The 16,119-nt window shown below is 38.3% G+C and overlaps 1 protein-coding gene across 25 annotated transcripts in view; it reads right to left on the bottom strand.

Annotated features, from left to right (window-relative positions):
* Positions 1-16,119, bottom strand: part of DMD (dystrophin) — a 1,110,121-nt gene that overhangs the window by 11,358 nt on the left and 1,082,644 nt on the right. For 23 of the 25 annotated variants that reach the window (XM_072349305.1, XM_072348356.1, XM_072348443.1 and 20 more), the window contains 3 exons: positions 8,356-8,599; positions 7,878-8,001; positions 3,941-4,033 (listed from right to left, as the gene is read on the bottom strand). In XM_072349305.1, coding sequence (XP_072205406.1) covers positions 3,941-4,033; positions 7,878-8,001; positions 8,356-8,599 — 461 coding nt within the window. Of the gene's footprint in view, positions 1-3,701; positions 3,756-3,940; positions 4,034-7,877; positions 8,002-8,355; positions 8,600-16,119 lie in introns of all 25 variants that reach the window. The other 2 variants (XM_072348286.1, XM_072348527.1) reach the window with 2 other exon arrangements.

The following is a 16,119-nucleotide window of genomic DNA, read 5'->3' as shown; positions in this document are numbered from 1 at the left end:
CAACAGAGGCTGGCTGATGCAAGACTGAGAGAAAAGAGCGCGTCTGGTATGCTTCTATGTGAATGAGATAAAAGTAAAGTGGAATTTATGCTATACTTGGTGCCATTTTTTTAATGTCATGGGATCTCGTAAAGTCATTGCACAAGTAAACATCTGTATTAGGCAGTACTGGGCTAAATAATTACGGTGAGTGCTGATCTGTCTCTGAAGATGTCTGTGTAATGCCACAGGCTCATAGCTCTTTGAAGCCACCGTGGTCTCACTTCTAACCACGTCATTGCTCCCACTTCCACAAGCACTGCTCTGCACTGACATCGTGGGGATCTCATATTGAGTTCAGCAACTCAAGAACTGTCCTGAAATTTACTTCTGAGTTTCATTCACAAAAATTGCTTGCCACAAAACTGCAACTACAAAATAGTCTGCTCCACCATGAGATCCACCTGCAGTGATGCAAACTGTTCATTCTCAGTGTTGCAGGAGAGCCAAGTTGGGCTTTAAAAATACTACCCTGCCAATCTTATTTTCTAATTGCAAAAGAATTCCCAGGAGATTCAGGCGCCTGGGCAAAAACACAGTCTGAAAATGTTTTCCTTTGTGGCCCATTATCTAGCAGGGTCAAATAAACCACTGAGGTGGTATTTAATAGTAGATTTCCACTAAATGTCAGACCTCTGACTCTGACATCTGTTATGAGTTAGCACAGCAGCTGTCTGGAGCAGCTGCAGCAGTTGTGAATTTGCTGGGAGCAGCAAAGCAAAGCAGGAATGGATGGGAAACCTTGTAGGCTTCAAGGAAAGAAAAACTACTTAGGGACAGCAATCATCAGGTATTCACTAACATTTTCCTCCACAGAAATCAAAAGGCTTTCAGCACCTACAAAGCTTTCAGCTGTGCAAAGAACATGGCGGTTCTGCACTACTCAGGAAACACTAAGAACTGCCAAGAGGTTAAACTGAAGAAAGCAAACACCCATAAAAGGTACACAGGAATAAAAGTTATTTCATCTGAAATCTGCTCAAGAAGATCTGTGACATAATTTGTTTAATGCATGCTTCTCTAAGGTGCCATGAAACCCTGATGTCTCTTTCAGAACACCAGCATATAGCAAAGGTTTGGTAAATATCATAGTCAAAACAAATCTGTCCCCAGGTGAGTGAAAATTAACCAATACCATTTAATTTATTGCTTTGTTTCAGAAGCCTGAAATAAAAGCTTCATGAAGCAATATCCTGTTTAATGTACTGACAGTAACTTCCCAGGCTTTTAATACAACCCCAGATTCCCTCCATTTATTCCAATTTCAGGTTATTTGGAAGGATTTTTTTTTCCTTCCTGGATTTCTTTTTTTTTTTTTATTCTCTTCTCTTTCAAGTCTAAGTAGATTTTCCTGTGTGCATTATGTCCTTTGTAGCTCTTCAAAACTGCATGATCTAATAATACCATAGAAGAATGCTCTTTCTATAACGTTAGTATAGAAAAAAACCCAAAGTTATTTCAAATCCCAGTCAACCTTGCATGTTCAATCTATCATCCTGCTATTCTGAACTCTTAAAGATGGTATGCATTACGAGCAGTTGCACTTAATCCACATAGTTTGAGTTCACGTTTTAAATAATATTTCATGAGCTACTGCATCAGAAGGCACTTTGAAAGCCAAACTACGACAACTGCATTTCTTGCATCAGGTAATTTTTAAAATTCTACTTAAAAACATAAAATGTAAGAAAATTTAATCTTTATAGATTTGTGCTCGTTGCTTGTTTGCGTTTATTGTTCTGTTTCCTGAATATCTACAAGTGACTTGCGATTTTATGCTGCCTGTCGTGTAAGGAAATAAAACAGCGCTTCCATCACTTCTGAACCCTTATCTTATGCTCCCTTCTCAGGCTGATTTGACACTACAGATACGAAAGCGGAGATACAGATATTCTCAACCGCAAAGTGGCTCTTAATTCAGTGTTTTGCTGAAACTAATCACCTCTGCTTCCTCTTCCCCCATCTCCAGTATTATAAATTACAAGTAGGATCCCAGAAACCTGTGGAAGCTGCCTGCACATGGATGGCACCACCTTACGTCATTCCAAACCGGGCTGTGGTAGAGTATCTATTGGTGTAAGCTTTGTTTATGCAGTATCACGATATTCAACTGAAAATATCACTGAATCATTAAAATGGAGCAGAAGAAAACTCCATTACTGAAGTGTGAATGAAGTCTCAGAAAAACTGACAATTTCAGTAGCCTTTATATATCAGTGACTGGAAAGCCATTTACATTGGTTGTGGGAGAAACTACTTCTTTCCACAAATGGCTTGACCTTTCTGACTCTTCAATCAAAAAGCAATTATACAAACCTACCATTAGTGCAAATGCATCAAAAAATAAAGAGCAAAGTAAGATGATGAAACACATCCCTGATCTCTTCAGCCCAAAGTGTAAAATAACAGTCACAAGAAGTGAACAACTTTTTCTCCCACGTGAACTAATCTTACTGGGTGGCCAAAGTGAGGGGAAGAGACAGATTCTTATAAAGCTTGGCTTTGTAAGATCAGCTTCTTATTGGCTTGGTCAGGCCCAAGAGAAATGTCCTGTAGGAACTCTGATTTTGTCAGACTCTCTGTTAGACAGTATTTTTGTCCTTTACTGCTGCTAGTCAGGCAGAAAAACAGGAGCAAACAGCAACTGTGTTTTAGAAAACTTGATGTGGGTGATATATGGTTTCAGGGACAGGAGAGCTTATAGAGTCTACAAAGGCCAAGTATTGTGGAGCAGTCTTTCTGCTGTACAAGCGAAGGATAGAAAAATAAAGATATCACATTTATAAGCAGTGGGAAAACAGCTCTGAATCAGCATGATCTGTGAAAATAAATTGTTATCTAAGCATACTAATTCTTATTTGTTCTCATCTGTCTCAGTAGTACGCTGTCCCAGCAAATAACGGGAATGGAGAGCGAAGTTACAGCTTACCCTTCTGAACTAAAATATTAGCTATTATATATATTATATATTTCCATTTTTTCACTAGTATGCATATCCTGCTATTCTTACCCATGAAGTTTTACTTTTCATTTCTCACTAATAAAATATAAACCTTTTTTTTCTATTCCTACTTAGCTGGGAATGGTATCTAAGAAAGCTCCTGCAGACAGGCAATGTCCCTAGCAAAACCCACTCAACCGAGTATCAAAGGACACTGAGACACCCCTCTGCCAAAAGGATTAGTCTGAGCCTTCTTAACCGCTACAGGTAACATCCTGCACATCCCCTCTCCTGTCTTTTAACTGGACTCAGAAAAGATTTCTCCTTGGTGAAAAAACAAGTTCCAAAAAATACAAACGTCTACCTTAAGCAAACAATGGGAATGAGTAAAAAACAAGCACTGAAAGAAATGCTGTGGCTGTACAGAGCCTACACTGCACAAACAAGCCACCCACTTGTTTAATCTCTGTCACTTCTGAACTTACGTGCTACAAGGTCAAGAATTTTGATTTCAAGTTTAATATTTAGAAGCATGTTCTTCTTGGAAAAAGGCAGAAGAAAAACGTGGTAGGATGTACTGACATAAATCGGAAAGGGGGACAGCCTGAAGGAGAGAAGCTGTGAGAAAAGGAACGCAGCCAAAAGGGAAAAGAATAAAAAGCTAAGGAGACAAGAGTCGAAGAAGATGCTGTTTCATCCACTTATCTGGCTGTGGACATACCTTAAGGTAAAGGAGGGGCAGGTTGCTTCTCCGCTTTAAACGGGACAGGGTTATCTACAGCAATTGGTAAAATATAAAAAAGTAACAGCAAAAAAATGGAAACCAAAACCCAAACACCTGAAAACATGAAGGAAGAGAATGCAGTTTTAACTTCCGCTTTGCCCAGAACATCCACAACTTGTTTACAAGACAGTGACGCCCTCCTCCACTGGCACATGCTTCTGGGCAGCAGGGCTTACCTCTGAAACTGGGGAAGGAGTTGTTAAGCTGCTCCATCACTTCCTCCAAACCTGTGCTTGTGTCCTGGGGAGGGCTGAGCAGGTCATCCTCGCCTGGAAATCAGATCCAGACCACTGCATTGAAGCTACTACAAAATCATTTGCTAATGTCCCACTACTGCATATGTCCCTCATGAAGCTATGCTCCGTGACTTAGCTGCATTCTCTGCTTACTACATTATGAAAATTGTCAATTTGGATTTTATTTACTATTATGCTTCTCGCTCTTTTTTTCTTTCAAGTTTAAGTATCTTAGGAAAGTTAAATGGATCTAACACAATTAAACCCAATCAAAATTTCTAATAAGAAATTTAAGATATAAAAGGTAAAAGAAGCAGGGCAAAATGTCTGCTAGGAACATTTAATTCTATAGATGACGCTCCTAGTTTCAGTTCCTCTTATTCTATTAATGGTAAAAGAAACTGCTGTAGTGAGTGCTGCTATTGAGCAGCTTTCTAACAGTACTGGATGCACATTAGCGCTGCTTTGCCGAGCTGCCTATGTCAGTAGAAACCAAGATTCTCATCTGCATCACTATTAATATTTCTGACAGTTTAATTGCATCAGATTGGCGCTCCAAGAACATTCAATTGTACTTTAAAAGGGTTTAGCAGCAGTTTAATAATGCGAAATACATCTCTCCCACCGAATAATTTCTATAACCTGATCACAGGGCAGTGGCTTAATGGGAAATTCAATATATTTTATTTTAACTGGAGTTATTTTGGTCATGGCTTCCAATAACCAAAATCAATCTGTTTATTTTATTGTAGAACCCTTGCCTCTCACAGGAATAAAACACCTAAAAAGAGAATTGTGAGATCCTCTTTTACTACATTTCTTTTATCTCTATCAACATAAAAAAACAATTTTGCCTTTTGTAATAATCACAGAGAGGTACATCTATATTTTGAAGATGACTTACAGGTCCTCCTTTCTATTATGCCTTGCCCTACTCGACTTCAGTAATAAATAATCTGATTTGCAGTTAGCCTTGAGGTTCTTAAAACACTATCAGCACTCCATGCTAGCGTGAAGTCTACTAAAAGAGATACTGCTAAAGGAGTGCTTCACAGCTGTACATATTCCTTATGACTTGGCTTAGTGTTGGCCTCACCTTCAGGCCAGGAGTTTCAAAAGACTTAATGGTCAAGAATTACTAGTAACAAAATGAGGTAAAGCATCTGCAAGAAGCACGTAATTCATATGAAGAGCTATTCCATTAATGGTTTAAAAAACAGCTGCTGAGACTGCTGCAGTTTCTTCAGCTTTTTCTACTGGTGTTGAGTTCACAAGACAGTAACACTCAACTCACATTGCGAGCTATTTCTGCATCAAGTGCTACATCAACAGAGGTGCCTCAGCAAAATGAAGGTCCTTCCAGCCTCTGCTGGATGCCAAGGTGCAAACTTTGAGCAAGATCTTACCGCATCTACCCAAGCTGACTACCTTGTGAACACGTGTGTAGAAAACAACAGAAGATTATAAAAAGATGGCAGTAGCTCCACTGTGATGGCCAACAACTGCCTAAGACAAACTGGCAACAGGTACAGAATTCCAAATTTCCTGGCAAGTGCTGTTATAAATTGAACTGTGTTTGCCCTCAAGACTGCTATAACTTCACATAAAATGTACTGGTTTGTCCTTTCCCATTTGGATTTTTCTGAGCACTTCCTTGAAAATAACACAAGATACCAGCCAATCAATCTTCAGATGTTCATCTAGTCAAACTAGTCTTCCCTATTTGTGTTTCTGTAAGGAGCATAGAAAGCTGGGTGGATCACAAATGTTCAGCTGGCACCTGAACAAACTGAAGTTCACCAGCTGCCTCTTGGTTCAGAGGCTTCATGGCTCAGAGAACCTCTACTACCACTACATTACTAGAGGAGAAAGCCAAAGTTTAGGGCCTTCCAATTTAAGACTTTCAACTTGCCTAAGTGTCTGTTTATCAAGGGATTTGCAAATTAGGCTCTGAGTGGGTTGCTGCTTTCACCAAAAACTTGTAAAACCCTCCTGGTGGAAAGCTATTTACAGTAATCCCTCCTTGAGAAAGCAGAGAGACACAAAACAGAGAGATGGGTTTCCTGTCAGAAACAAAAATATATAAAAGCTACCACTATATTATGTCATTGCCTTTAGGGGCCTATAGATCCTTGGCATTTTCTTGAAAATTATGACTCCCTCATTATTGGGAGCAAGCTTCTTATATGGAAGCATTATTCATAACACCATTCTGGTTCCATTCACAATTTCAGAACACTTGAAGATATGCTTTGAGAATACTCCCGAACTACAAACGATACTTTCTGCTGTGAAAGGTGACAGCAACATCTGTGATTAGTAATTCTTTTTATGAACACCGTTCCTTACTGCTGGCCCTGTTGCATTGCTGAGTCACAGTATGATCGTGTTGATAACAATTCAGCATCTCACTGTTGTTCCACATATTGTCTCCATCAAACAAAGAAAAAAACCCATTTCATGTCTAAACATCTGTTTCAAATTTTACTGTTTTAGCAGCTAATATGATTATGTGCATGTTAATTAATTCCAGTCTCACATATTAAACGGGAATTATTTTAGATCAAGTCAAATGAAAGGAAGTACATTATTGTATTTATAGCATACTAAAGGTACTAAAGGAAAAAATATGAAACTCTAAGACTTTTTAATTAGCATACTAAGTGTCATGAAATTCATGACATTTCTTCAGAAAGCCACTGAAAATTACTCCACAGCAAAATATTTACTTACTAGTAGCATGATAACAGAAGGAGTAAGATGAAATTCCCATTATCTGTCACTGTATTCTTGTCCTAAGTATTTAACTTAAGCGTTCCTACACTTTATTTCACTTTTTTTTAGTTCTTCTTTTTCCTTTTTTTTTTTTTTTTCTTGTGGTAGAGACTACAGAATGCATCTTGCTTGACACCAATATAAATTGATATTTCCACCCACACACAGGAGGGAAGACAGAACTCCTTCACAAGCTCACATAACTGTGGCACTTCAGACCAACCAAAACATCTCTTTCCATTCCACTTCTCACTGTGATACAACCACAGTAAAGAGAAAAGCTTCCACTTAAAACTTGCACTTCCCCCAAAAGCCTCCCTTGGATACATTTAGTACAATTATATTTATGAAGTTGAAAGTTATTTTCTGATTTGAAATATTATCTTGCTGAGGTAATTTAAGTACTGTTACTTAAAGCTGCTGCAATGGATGACTGCATTTCACTAACAGAAAATCCTTCCCACTGGCTAATAAATACTCACTAATTATAAAACAGACAGGAAACCAGGAAAATACTACAGAACAGCAGATAACAATTCCAATCTCTATTCATGGCATCTCATTACTTAACCTTATTCCACAACTCATATGACATTTACTTAGAAGAGACACTAAATGAGCTGCTGGAGAGTGACAGCTCTATCCTGCTGCTCAAGCATTGACATATTAAAAATACCATCAGCTCAGTTAACATGGGGATGATTAATCATACATTTAATCTCTTTGTCCTAATTAATACTATGTACATTTCAATCAGCCATGTTGTGCTTAATAGCTGAATGTCAATCTGAATAAAACACTTAACTAGTTTCTTTGTGATGTTTGTTTTCAGAATTCAAGCCCTGACTGGTCTGTGCATTTAAAGTCAAAATATCTATGCTATTGTGCTCATCATCATCAAATCCAAAAGCCTGAGCTACAATGAAAATGTAAAGAGCAGGTGACATCAAAGACTATTGCAAATGTCTACTTCATTTCACTTGAACTAAACAAGGCAGCAAAATACCTTCTCCTTTTAAAGAAATATACACACACATATATATATATTTGGAAAATGGGACTGTAACTGTTTTTTATCACAATCTGAACTTTATTTTCTTACCCATGGTTTCTGAAGTCTGGCTGCCAACTACACGGAGAAGCATTGGCTGACTGCTGTCTGACCTCTGCAAAGAGGTAGAAGGAGATGATAGTGTTGTACCATTCACCTTGGCATCTGCCTGTGGCTGAAAATTGAGGGAAAAGTGAAGGAATTGTTATTAACAGTTTGATACAGTTGCACAAGTCTTTCTATCTCTGCATTTTTAATTTATACCATGAATACAGACAATCTTCTGCTTGTTTTTAAGTATATCCACACAACCAATGGATTTAAATTCTGAATAAAACAGAAGACTAAATAAGAACACTGGAACATGATTTTACCTTGCCTTCTGAAGTCAATTTTGAACAATTTAACATTTTTTGCTGACTAGTCTCTACAGATATGATTTTGTGGTATGCTATCATTATGGGCAACAGCTCACACCCTGTTAAGAAAATCACTCCACAGAGATCTCAGAAAAGGCCTGAGGACTCGCCTGCTCCAGCAGCTGCCTCAGCCTGTGCAGCTGTGACTCCAGCTGTTTGTTGTGATCCTCCAGAATCTGCATCCTGGCCTCCAGGCGGCCTTTGTGCTGGCGAAGCAGTTTGGCTTCTGCAATGAGTTCAGCATCACGGGGACTTTGTGGAGAAACCGGCATCATCTCTGGTGGGGATGGCAGTGGAGATAATCCTTTGTGATCATGCTGTTGCTTCAAACGGTCATACTCCGCTTGCAAGTTTCTGTTGAAAAGTGACAGAGAGGTAAAGCTTTACCAAGCAGAACAGCATTGTACAAGCTGTCCTCTGCCACAGGCAGTCAGAATGCTCCTCCTCTCCTGTGATGTGACACCTGCAGTGACCAGTGAGACAGAGGCTCAGCTCCAGCACCTGCCTTAGATTCTGCTGATTCTGAATCCATGTAGGATTACACCTCACAGATCTGCACACAGCAAATAGACTGTGGAACTGTGATACAAGTATTGCCTAAGGGCTCTCTGCATCATGAGAGTTCAAAATTAATTCCTTTCCAGGGCATATAAAGCAGAAGGTTGGCTGGGCTCCAAACACCATCCTGCTCAGTAAGTACATGTCCTGAGTTCAGTCCTCAGCTTTCTGCATTTTACGGCTGCTAGTAGAAGTTGGATTGCCTCTGCACTACCAAGCACAAATATACTAGGGTAGTAATTAGTGCTAAAAGAGCAATCAAAGCACTTAACAAACACTAATCAAAGCTTATACCACCTGGCCAACCTATCCACTTCACAGACGAAAACATTCAGAAAAAAAGGACACTAAAAAATGAAGAGCAAACCACAGAATTCAAGAGTTCATTTGCGACTCTGCTCTCATTAATTAGGTCACATAATTCTCCTTCCTTTATATGTGCAATTGCATTTATAGTCTAACTCTAAAATTAAACTGCACCGTGTTTCACTAATTCGAGGGGCTTTAATTTCCACCTTAGTTTGGACTATCTACAGTGCTGCAGTCTACTGTGACACTATGACACTGCTAAGCTTGTTTTTCTACTGCATAAAGCTCCAGTTTTACTCCAGTAAAACTCTCCACAGATTATTATGATCTATAACAACGTACATACTTTATTGGGGTTGACAATCCAACAGTGGAAAAATGGTACCTGGTAGCAGAAATGTCGTACACGAGAGGCCTAATAACCTGCTCTGGGATTCTGTTGTTCTGATGTTCCTCTACTGCTTCCCAGAGGGGGGCAAATGGTTCTGCAGATGGTAGGTTGGTAACTGCTTACTCATCACAAGCAGTGACCCAGATTTCATTTTTTCCCAACTTGCTCTTACTTGAGGTTGTGAGATAAGGCACTTTTTCTAGTTTTGCCTGCAAACCACAATGCACTCTGACATTTTGGTCTGTAGTCTATGTAGCACATCAGAAACCCCCCAGTAAAGACTATTAAGCTCTGAAACATTTCTGAAGGTGACCAGAACAAGGGAGCAGCATCACATGGACAACGAAACAATGCCAAGGATAAAGATAGACTGCTGACTGCTCCTCAAATATTGCACTTCTGTCCTGGGGCAAATATATAGTGGATGCATCCCAACTTGGGACAAGGACAACCCCTAGAACACCATCCCTCAGGGATGTCCCACTTGCATGGCCTCACTTCTGCAGAAGTAAAAAAATAAAAAAGAAAAAAGAAAAAAATAGAAAAAGAAAAGAAAAAATAGAAAAAGAAAAGGCACTGATCCATTGATCCTTCCTATCTCTAGGTTATCTCATAACTAAGAATCTCTTTCCTTACCTAAAGCCCACACAAAGAGTGGACAGAGACTATGGGAAGAACTCAGTATCTGCTATTAGACATAATCTGAATTAGTTTTTCACTGTTTTCTGATACTACTAGCTGAATGCACTAGTGAATAATTAATAAAAATACTAAAAGGAAGAGGAATGAGAAAGCCAACAGTACTGCAAAGAGTCCTACTGCACAGTAAAGTTTACATACTATTGATTGTTCAGGTTGTTTTTCACAAGGTGGCTATCAATATCCTATGAGGAGTTTCACAGATGCATGAGGCTGCAATATTCTACAAAGAGCATACTTAGAAAGTCTCAAAGTGCTGTAAAGTAAAAGATCTACAACCACCCTAAGGGAAACCAAACAAATGCAGTTGGTCATACCTTCAATGAAATCAACACTGCAAAGAATCTACGATTATGACTTCAAGTATCAAGACAGAGAAATCCTTCCAGTAACTATGATACTGAAAGACAATTGAGCATCAAGGAATAATTCAGATAAAAATGTTTTCATGTCTGATACAGAATAGTCTAAAACTCTGTCTGGAATGCCACACGGAAGAAAAAAAAAAGTTGTTGTAAAGGATACTGCATATTATCCAAACAGAGGCATCTGAATTTATCAGTTGCATGAGATCTAACATACAGGGAACTGTATTTACACAGAGGAAAAAACCTCTAATGTCAGAAAGAAAGAAATCATTTGAAAGTTGCTCTACGAACCTCCTTGGGGAAAGAACAATCTGTTTTTATTCCCACCTCTGGAATCGTTATAAGCTATGTGGTGAAACAGAAATGCTGCTGCAAGCCAGGCGTCCAAGGAAGTGTCCACAGCTCTCAGAACACAGCATCTGTGTCCTGAGGAAAGGTGCTGTCTTACATTTTCAGCATAAAAGAGAAAGGAGAAATGAAAGCATAATCTTCTGTAAATGAATGTGACTGAGCAACGACTGGCAATACTCAGAAATCCAGTCTCACTGGATGACCTTCACAACTGGATGTCACAAACAAACAAAGCTAATGCATCTTCTGATCACTGAGAAAATATATTGTACTTCAGTAAGAGAAGGAGTCAAAGAAAAAGAAAAAAAAGATTTCATTAACAATGCCTGCACCTCTTCAAGCATTCATGAAGAAAAATAACAGGGGAAGTATGCAATGTAACCTTGATTTATGCAACTGGAATGAAATGGGTAGTAAAGAGCTCATGAGTTATTAATCACATCTATCAATGGCAGGATTAATTGCCTGGTGAGAGAAATCCTAGTGGACCCCATTTGCTGAGTATTCCTCTCAGAGGCAATTGAAAATTTGTGAATTCAGGTTATTCTTCATCTGCCTACAGAAAATTAGTGGTTTGAAGAAATGGACAAAGCGGGTGAATGAACTGCCTACTGCTATTCCTCATTACAGTGCCACTGCTTACTTATGATGCTTCGCATTCCGAAGATCTAGTTCCAATTTTTCAGTGCCAAAATAAATATCAAAAGGAGCCACAGCATATTTAGAAATACATCACTTTCTGGCTACTGGCAGCTATACAGAAATAACTTAGTCGAGGAGGCCAGTCAGGCTTGGAGGAACGCTACAGCTGCTTTAAAACGGCAGCTTTGAGATTTGGCATGTCATTGCTTCTCCAGTCGCTCACAGCCCATTGTGCTTCCAGTGCAAGTCAGAAAAGCAAAGGAAAGGCGAATAGCTCAGCCTGGAGATATTCTTGTTAGAGTACATCTAAGAGCTGGGAAATTAATGAGATAACAAGAAAGAAATCTCCCTTTTACAGAAGTGTGTTAGTGGGATTGAGCCAACGAAACATTAATCTTCTAAGTCACTAAAAGAACATAAAAGTATTTTAATCATTTGCAAAAAGTTTTGAGATTGTCTTGTAACAAAATCATGCAGCCCTTATAATGCTGGTATGGTGCATCCACATCTATATTCTATGTCATATACTGCTACAGATGGAGAAAAAAAGTCTATCTTGCTTGTTATGTAAATATACTCACTCTTGAAGAAATGTCTTGAATTTGTTCTTTTGGACATTTTTATAAGTGTTTGTGGTTTTGTTTCATATAGCAATACTGTCTTCAGCAGCAAGATTACATTATGTCCACCAGATACATCAAGAAGTGGTCTTATCACAGTATTTGGTGTGACTTAAAACTAAGCGTAAGACTGAAGGCCCAATGCTCAAATAAAACAGTTTCACCAACTGAAGCTATTTTCCAAAATGTTCAGATTTTAGCAAATATGAATTATTGAACAGTCAAGTTTTAGGTATAAATTATTTACAGCAGTCATATTGCAACTACAAAAGCATCAAGATCTCAAAATTCTACTAGATAAATAATTAATATCTAACAAGAGGTCCTTGGAATTGAAAAAAATAAACCACCACAAAATAAAATAAAAGCATTCAGAAGTGTGTCACAGCTAGGTTAGTTTATAACACGGATAATACATTTCAGAAGAATTCAAAATAGGCAGCAGAACTTTTAAAACCGTCCAAAACCCAACCTCAAATTTTCAATTTCAAAGAGCCTTCCCCAAGTCAAGATGGAAGTGTCTGGAGACCAGAAATTGCAGCTGAAAACCAAATGGAGGTCAGAATTTTATAAACAGCTCAAACGAGATAAGGAAAAATAAAAACAAGAAGCAAAAAGAAGGGCTTTTTTTAAAAGTAGGAAAGAGCGGAGAGCAGAAGAAAAAGCAGGATGATAATGAAGTGTTTTGAATATCTTAGTATTGCTTCTTGTTGGCACTTAATGCAAATTTCCCAATAGCTGCTGAGAAGTGAACACATATGCTGTGACTGTAACTATAAAATAATAGAAGACACAGCAGGGACAGCTAAATCCTCACTGTCAAAATCCATCAGAAGTGTAGCAACAAAATTTCTGTCAATACAGGCACGAGAGGATGACTGTTTTTGCCTCCTAGCCGTGTACCTTCCCAGGAACAAGCGACACATCTAGCTCAGCACCAGGAAGGAGAGGCACTCCAGTGACAAGACCTGAGGTATGCACAACAAAAATGAAACAGTCCAGTAACCTTAAGGCTGGACTGAGGACAAGGAAATCACAACACCATTTGCAACATATCCAACCCTGTTTCCAGCAACAGATTCACCAAGTCTTCATGCTAAGGTAATAAACAATATTTACCAGCAGATTATTGTTAGAAGTAATGTGAAGAACACATTAATGAACCAGAAGCAGCATGATACGAGGAATATGATCATAGTTCATTGACTACCTTTCTAACAGCCAAAAAGTTTTGAACAGACTCATAGGAGAAAGACTAGAAAAGAAACAAATCTAAAGGGATCAAACCATTTTTTTAAAGATAGGAAAGTATATGACAGGCTCCAGACTGATCCCGTCTGAATGGTTTATTTTTGTGACAGGAAGCAGTTTCCTGTATAAAATCAGTCACCTTGGTGTGATAATCTATCAGGACAAAAAGCAAAAACACGTTCTCTTTTAAGCTTCTGCCTCGTTATTTTAAGTACGAGTTATTTATAGAAGTTTGCAAAGATGTCTGCAGAGAGACAAAAGTCATGATTTTGTCATGATCAAGGAAAACTGCAGCAGTGAGACATCCACACTGCCCTGAAGAAGCAGACCTCTTCGTCCCTGCTGCTTTTAGACCTGAATCATCCATAAAAGCAGAGCCTACTTGCAGCGGCACCCAGCTAGGAACTAAGCCTCTAATAGCAGAAATGTGCAAACTACAGACTATAGTTCAGCTTATACTTTATGGCTCTTGCTAGATTGGCAAACCTCGGAGCAGGTATTTTTGAAGTACAGTTCTCCTCTTTTATCTCTGAATGCGTTAGTCCTCATCGGTAGTTATTACATTAAATAAGGTTAATACTACAATTTAAGGCACACACTCCTCAAAGGAATTTTTTAGAACTTTTGGTTCTGTAACTCAAGGTAACATTAATGTTCATACACCCATTTTTTAATCTAAAACTAGGCTGTTGTAAGAGTCATTCTGCTTTCCAACTGAGCAACACGATTTGAATAAAGACAGCATCCTGATTTTTGTTCTTTTTCCATGAATTACTGACCTGGTGTTATTTGAAACATCAACGTCCCTGAAAACTAAGCTATCTTATCTTTTTATTTCTATTGTATCAATTACCCAATACTTCTAAACTACACAAGCCCTGAAAATGTGAAGCATAATGTTTATTTTAAAATACCGATTCTCCTCCATATTAGAAAATACTTAGGCTTTATGTATGATGTATTAGCCTGGAGTCTGCTTCCAACAAAATCTGACTGCTGTTTGTTGAAGAAGGGCTTTGTTTAAGACAGTTTTCTGTCCCAAACCCTTTCCTCATCCTTTACGAGGAACCTCTACGTTCTCCCAAGCCCTCCTGAAAAATGTGAGTTCTTGACTGTTCCTCTTTATTTCTCAGTCGCCTGTTTATTAACTTCGCAAAGCATTTAAGTAACAGAAGCAAAGCAGCTTCAAACAATGCCTTGTCCTCAGCTTTAATGACACCTGGACAAGCCGCGTTCAACTTCACTGCAGCTACTAATGGACTATCCACAGAGTAAAGGAAGTCAGCATTTTCAAAAAGAGGTGGGGCTCGGACAGGGGTATGTCAGACATCATGCCGGCCTTTTTCCAGGCAGGATAAAACATTTCTCCAAGTCTTCTCAATGCTACTGATCTCTCACAGAAAGCAACTACTCTTAGCAATTTGATCTAAAGCTTGACATGGCCTGAAGATTTTGTAGTTTGATTCAGAGAGGGTGCAATGCTTCTGGAAACAGAAGAGCATGAGGAAAGAATGGTGGATTAGAAGTAACTTATATTTTAAAGTTAAACGTTAATGAAAAAAAAAACACTTTGTGAAACAAAATACTAGTTGTATTAAATACTTCTGCCCCTGGAGATTCATTGCGAAAGGTCTACCTGAAAGTAAAAACTGGTATTTATGGACAAGAAGCTCTTCTCTTTTCCTGGCTGAAATGCAATATACAGAAATACAGACCTAATCTGCAGGGGACTAGCTGATGCAAGTCCAGAAGGAAGCACATGGCAGATTTACATCTTCCTCTTATTCTAGGTGACAGAATAGCTTATTTCAGGTTTCTATATGCCAAAATCAACTCAAGTTGTTCTGCAAGTCCAGGCTATGCTCTTTGTGAACAAGTCCTAACCACAGTCTTATAGAGAGGATGGCGCGATGGAGGCACTATAATTGATTGCTAGCATCAAAAGAAGACTTCTGCATAGAGAAGATCTACAACATTGCCAACTCTTGCAGTTATTTCCTTGACATTCCTAAGGTAAATGATTACTGCATTACACCCTCAACATAAACAAGACAAAAACATCTAGCTCTTGCAGAAACAAGAAAAGGAGCATGAAAATGCCAGTATACTATACCATAAAAGCTGAAGACAGGAGAAGGCAAACAAAATGTGCTTTCTGTAGATTTAGTAATTTTTATCTTACATTCTTATTTTAGAAGTTCTTGGTTGCAGCTATTAATCTATCAATGTCAAGAACTACCAGTTTTTTATGTTGATGGCATACAGCTCTGGTGTACCATAGAATCGGAACTGCAGTGTTGTGATGCTGCAAGAATCCATTTGGGTTTTTGTTGTTGTTGCTTTGGTTTGAGTTTTTGTTTGTTTGTTTGTTTGTTTTTTATTAATAAAGGCAACTTCAATTAAACTTCAAATTAGGAGTGTTAAATGATATTTAGTACTGAAAGGCTGAAAAAACGACAAAAAATAAAACCATAGAAATAGAAAGAAAAATGGATCCACGTTTTAATTACTGTGAAAATCCCATGTTTTCTGAAGTAAATGCAACTTTATGTTATTTTATCCCTAAAATGCTACAGGGTGAATTCTATCTAGATAAATAGCAGTTATTACACAGATTATTTCAAATGAATTGAAGTCTTCTCAGAACTTCACATATCATTTCTGAGAAAAGGTCTTTCCAGAAAC

This window comes from Excalfactoria chinensis, chromosome 1, assembly GCF_039878825.1.
Source record: "Excalfactoria chinensis isolate bCotChi1 chromosome 1, bCotChi1.hap2, whole genome shotgun sequence".
Lineage (NCBI taxonomy): Eukaryota > Metazoa > Chordata > Aves > Galliformes > Phasianidae > Excalfactoria > Excalfactoria chinensis.
Note: the sequence above shows the minus strand (reverse complement) of the source record. Positions and strands in the feature narration are given on the sequence as shown.